Genomic DNA, 5,041 nt, shown 5'->3' on the forward strand with positions numbered 1-5,041 from the left:
GACCAGGTGTTCTGGGGGACAACAGTGGGTAATGGTTAAGAGCAAGGGCTGGAAGGATGAATGGAGTCAGCTCCTGATATGTCCCCTTGAAAGTACATGTTATGGCAAGTCTCTAAACCTCAGTTTCCTTACCTGTCAAAAGGATGTGATGACATCCAGATTGAGAGGAGTAGGTGAGAAGAGCCTACAATGCCGGGCTGGAACAGATCTGGAGTACACAAGGCGAGGATACTAGTAAAATCTAAGATGTGGGATTGCATACCTTTCCTTTTTTATGTACATCTATCCTTCAGGAATGTTATCTTTCATAGGAATATGAACTGGTTGGATATTTCTAAAGTTGCATGAATTAAGAGTTACTGAAGTCACATTGGCTGGTTTGAAATATTTGTTGCTCTTACTATACTTTGACCAAGTCACTTAGGCTTTCAGTAGCTTGGTTTCATGCTCTACAAAATGTTAAGAGTCTAGCAGAGTTGTGATAAGCCTTAAGTAAAACATGACAACTAAATACCCAGGACAGATCTGACATGTTATACATGTATATATTACTGTTATTTTTGACTTCTGCCAGCCAAAGGAATGCCAATAGAAATTAGAACATAACATTAAGTAGGTTTATCATGTAGTTTTATTAACAACTTAATACAAGGCTGTACATTGTAGGTGTGGAAATTGATCCACTTCTGAAAACTGAAAAACCAGTATTTCCATATCACTTCAGGCTTTGGTTATAAATGCCATGTTCTACAGCAAAATCACATGGTATAACCAAAGAATTTAAGAACAGGAAAAAGAAAATGTTTCACTGGAATGGAGAGATCACTTATTTACAAATAGCTGAGAATCATTTCTAGCCTAAGTGATTTCACTATACACACTGGAATGTTCAGTTCCCTTTTCTACGGTCCTACAATGACACACAGCACTAAGAACTTGGCCACAGGTCCTGCCTAGACACTTATCAACATGAAACAAAATATTTATATAAATAAGTCAATTAAACCTCACAAAAACTAAACAAACACAAGAAAAAAATCCAACAGTCAATAAAAACTGTACAGTGTTGGTCAGTCTTTTACATCTGAAAAAATGTGTAACTTCAAAAAAAAGTTCTTTAATGTACAAAAGTCCAGTGTTAGCTGGAGTGAAAACTTGAAGATTCAGACTCGGTTGAGACAGAAGAATGTCCACCTCGCTTGCCCTTGGAGAGGATCTTCAGGCTGGACCCTCTGCTCACAGAGGTGAGTGCATGCTGGGCAGAGGTTTTAAATTTGGCCCCAAGGAAAGCATAGAGGATGGGATTCAGACAGCAGTGAAAAAAAGCTAGGGCCTCGGTGATGGAAATCCACTTGTGCACAGTGCTCTCAAACTCACACCCTTGCTGGATGATTTCCAGAAGGATGAAGGAGTCGATGCTGATCCCAATGTAGTAAGGCAGCCAGCAGGCGAAGAAAGTCAGGATGAGGATAACTGTGGTCTTGAGGGCCTTGCGCTTCTGATAGCCTTTGGAGTGGGACAGCTTGGAGATGATAATGCAGTAGCAGGACAGGATGACGATACCAGGCAGGAGAAGGCCAACCACGATGTGCTGAAACTGAAACACCACTAGCCACAGGTCGCTGGGATAGAAGCGATCACAAATGTACCTCTCATCCACCTCCTTAATGTCGGCAAAGATGAGATCAGGAATAGTCAACAGGACAGCGGGTAGCCAGACACCAACATAGACCACCTTTTCAGCCAGCAGCTTCCTTGGCTTCTGACTGTTGGTGGCATGGACGATAGCCAGGTACCGGTCCAGACTGATAAAGGCCAGGATCAGGACACTGCTGTAGAGGTTGACTGTGTAGATGACATGGACTGCCTTGCAGAGGAACTTCCCAAAGTACCAGTTTGCCACAGCATCAACTGCCCAGAAGGGAAGCGTGAGGACAAAGAGGAGGTCCGCCACAGACAGGTGCAGTCTGTACTTGTCCGTCATGCTTCTTAGTTTCTTCTGGTAACCCATGACCAGAATGACCAATCCGTTGCCCACTATGCCAGTCAGGAAGATGATGGAGTAGACAGTGGGCAGGAAGATCCGGTTGAAATGGGCATTTTCCTCCCGGAAGCAGGGTTCCTTCATGGAATCATAGTCACCCGAGCCCAAGTCATCCTCGGTGTAATTATCGGAAGTGAATATCTGAAAAACAGGCAAGGGAATAGACATTCACTTTCAAGTTCAGCAGGTATTCTCCAAGTTCAAAACAATGTTTCTGGTATTTAAAAAAAAGCAATTTGTAAAAACCAACTCAGTCCAGCTTTCTTCAGGAAATTCTGCTCCCACTAAAGTACCAGGGTAAAAAGCATAAGGAATTCTAGACTCCTGCGGATCTCCTCCCATCTTCCCCCACAGTCACTTCATTACATCCCTCTTTAGGAGAACCAATTACAAAACTCTTTGTTTAAAACAAAATGAAAACAAACAAACAAACAAACAAACCGGAGATGAGATTCTTTGGTTTCCAAAGTTACATCCTTGCTAACTCTTTTGTCCCGCCCACTGGAGAGAAGAAAAAACCTCCGGGGCAAAAAACCAAAACAAAACACAAAGGCGGCGTGGGAGCGTGGGTGGGAGTGGGGGAAGAATCTCGAGTTCTGAGGGGCTGGGATTAACTTTCGCAACGAAGATTCGCCAGGATAGGGAAGCCGGGAGGAAGAAGCGCTGGGGGGTGTCTGTGAAAGGGCGGGGTGTCCCAAACACTCTTATTCTAAGGCGTGAAGCACTGTTTTCTCCACGACTGTCTAAACACTTATCATTCTACACTTCAAGCAACACGTAGTGAGGAAGGAGAATGCGGCCTTGAATGAAGAGCTTTGGTGCTTGGGGGCAGGGGTGTCAGAAATTGGTAACCGCCCCGACCCCCGCCCATGGGCGCTCTTCAAGGGCTTGCGTTTCTTTGCCAAACCCCTGTCTATTACTTGGCGCGTCTGGGACGTTAGCGAGCACAGTTTTAATGGGAGGGGAAAGTCACGGGGTCTACACCCGTGGTCCGCGCCCCAAGTTTCATTTCCTCACTCTCCCTAGTCGCTTCCCATCCCGCCAAGGATCCAGTAAAAGGGGTGGGAGGTCTGCAGTGGGAAGCCTCCGGGCGGAGGGCACGCTGGGGACAGGGTGGTCCAGCTCCGTCACTCCCCGCTGTCCGCCAAGCCCACGCCTGCCGCCCGCCCGCTGCGGTTGTTCCAGCGGTTTGGCCCAGCCGCACGCCAGGGGCAAGTACTGCTGGGTGCTGGGGAGAGGTTGGGCGGCTCCGCCGCGAGAGCCTTTGAATCGCGCGCCGCTGGGGGAAACGAAAAGCCTCCCTAGTAAGGGGTTTTCAAAAGGTTCCAGGAAACCACCGACGGTTGAATGGCGCAACTGGGCGCGGTGAGAGGCAAACCGTCTCCCCACTTGCACCTGCCCGTCTGCACCGCAACCACCGGCGGCCCAGGTGCCCTTCCAGCCCCTCATGCCACTCCCAGTCCCCGCCGCGCACACCTTGGGGTGCTGCTGCCCTGTGACCACTTACACTCTTTCAACTTCTGCACAACCCCCAAACTCCAGAACCCAGGAGCCCACTCGCGGCGCTGGCGACGCCCGCCAAGTCTCTCCCTCGATCCCAAGGCGCGCGGGCTGTTCCCGGTACCTCCCTGCTGCGACCAACATGCAGACAGCTCAACTGAGCGACAAGTACCCAGCCATTGGCACAACTCCGCGGGTAGCGGAGTTTAGTGAACACGCGCCCAGCGCCAAGAGTGGTTCTCCCTCTGATAACTCTGCCCGGGAGCACCACCCTCCACCTCCAAATTCAGATCGTGTTATTTGCTCCAAAAGAAACTCCCGCTCCCTCGAGGAAGAAACCCACGGTCTCTGGCAGAGCACACATCTCTGCACTTTCCCACAGTGTTCTTCTGTTTGCAAACAGCGTGCAAAACCGGCGCGCACCGCAGAACTCGGGGGAGATACATGCAACCATTGAAACGGTCGTCCCAATCTTTTCTCCTTCTACTTAGAAAAAGATTTCAGTCCAGCCTGCCTCACCCCTCCTATAGCCAAGCGCACGAAATCTCCTTTCTACACCCTTTCTCCGGGGCAATGGCACCTGCAATATTCTGGGTGCTCCGGCCCACTCAGAGAGCGGTTGCACTGTAAATTCAGGTGTTGGCACGTTTAAGTAAAAACAGGTTGAAACTGGACTTACACGGATCCCTTCCATGGTAACCGCTTGCTCTCCAGCCGCGGGGGCTACCGGCTACTCAAGTCCTCAGGGTCACTTTGCTACCTGCTGCCACAGCCAACACACTGAAGTTTCTGGCCGAAGCCTGACTTTTATAAAAACACGCTCCGCGGACGGCGCATGCGCCGCGCGGGTGGGCGGGAGGGCAGGGCGGGGAGAAAGGCGGGGTGGAGGAGAGGGGCAGACACGGGGGAGGGGGACGCGAGGAAGGGGCGGAGGGGTAGGCACTTGGGCAGCGTAAGCCTGCGAGGCCCTCAGCGGGTACCTTTAGCCCTACCTCGCGGTCACCTCGTGAGCCTTAAGCTGGGAAGCGCATCCTGGAGGCGTGTCCCAACTTGGGAAAGCAGGATGCGCTTGGAGATGGAAAGCGCGGGCGGTGTGGCGCGTCTATCCTTGCTCACGTGGGTGGTATTGCTGACCCAGGAAAGCTACAGATGAAGACACTGAGGTCCAAAGAGGGGAAGTGACTTGCCGGAGAAACCCGACCAGTAGGCGGCAATGCTAGCAGTGGGTCCAATATCTTGAGTCCATTCCCTGCTCTTTGAGCAGATGCAGTTCATTCAGAAAATGAAACAAGTAAAGATTCTTTCTTCAGAGCACAACAATATATAACTAGACATGCACATCCACTGTAATAGTGCTAGTCAGGTGTCGACAATCAGGAAACATTTTCAGGCGAAGGTCGGATGATTTGGCATAATTCTGGAGGGAGATTGTGATAGAAGTAGATGTGTGTTCCCAGGTAACCAGTTCGTGAACTTTTAAAAAAGTTGTGCTGTGTT

General features: G+C 49.9%; 1 protein-coding gene across 1 annotated transcript; it reads right to left on the bottom strand.

Annotated features, from left to right (window-relative positions):
- Positions 1 to 613: 613 nt before the first annotated feature.
- Positions 614 to 4,338, bottom strand: CXCR4 (C-X-C motif chemokine receptor 4). The gene is made up of 2 exons (XM_005893039.3): positions 4,224 to 4,338; positions 614 to 2,185 (listed from the first exon to the last, which is right to left on the bottom strand). The coding sequence occupies exons 1-2, from the start codon at positions 4,236 to 4,238 to the stop codon at positions 1,139 to 1,141; spliced, it is 1,062 nt and encodes a 353-aa protein (XP_005893101.1). The 5' UTR covers positions 4,239 to 4,338; the 3' UTR covers positions 614 to 1,138.
- Between the last annotated feature and the right edge of the window lie 703 nt (positions 4,339 to 5,041).

Source organism: Bos mutus, chromosome 2 (assembly GCF_027580195.1).
Source record: "Bos mutus isolate GX-2022 chromosome 2, NWIPB_WYAK_1.1, whole genome shotgun sequence".
Taxonomy (NCBI): Eukaryota; Metazoa; Chordata; class Mammalia; order Artiodactyla; family Bovidae; genus Bos; species Bos mutus.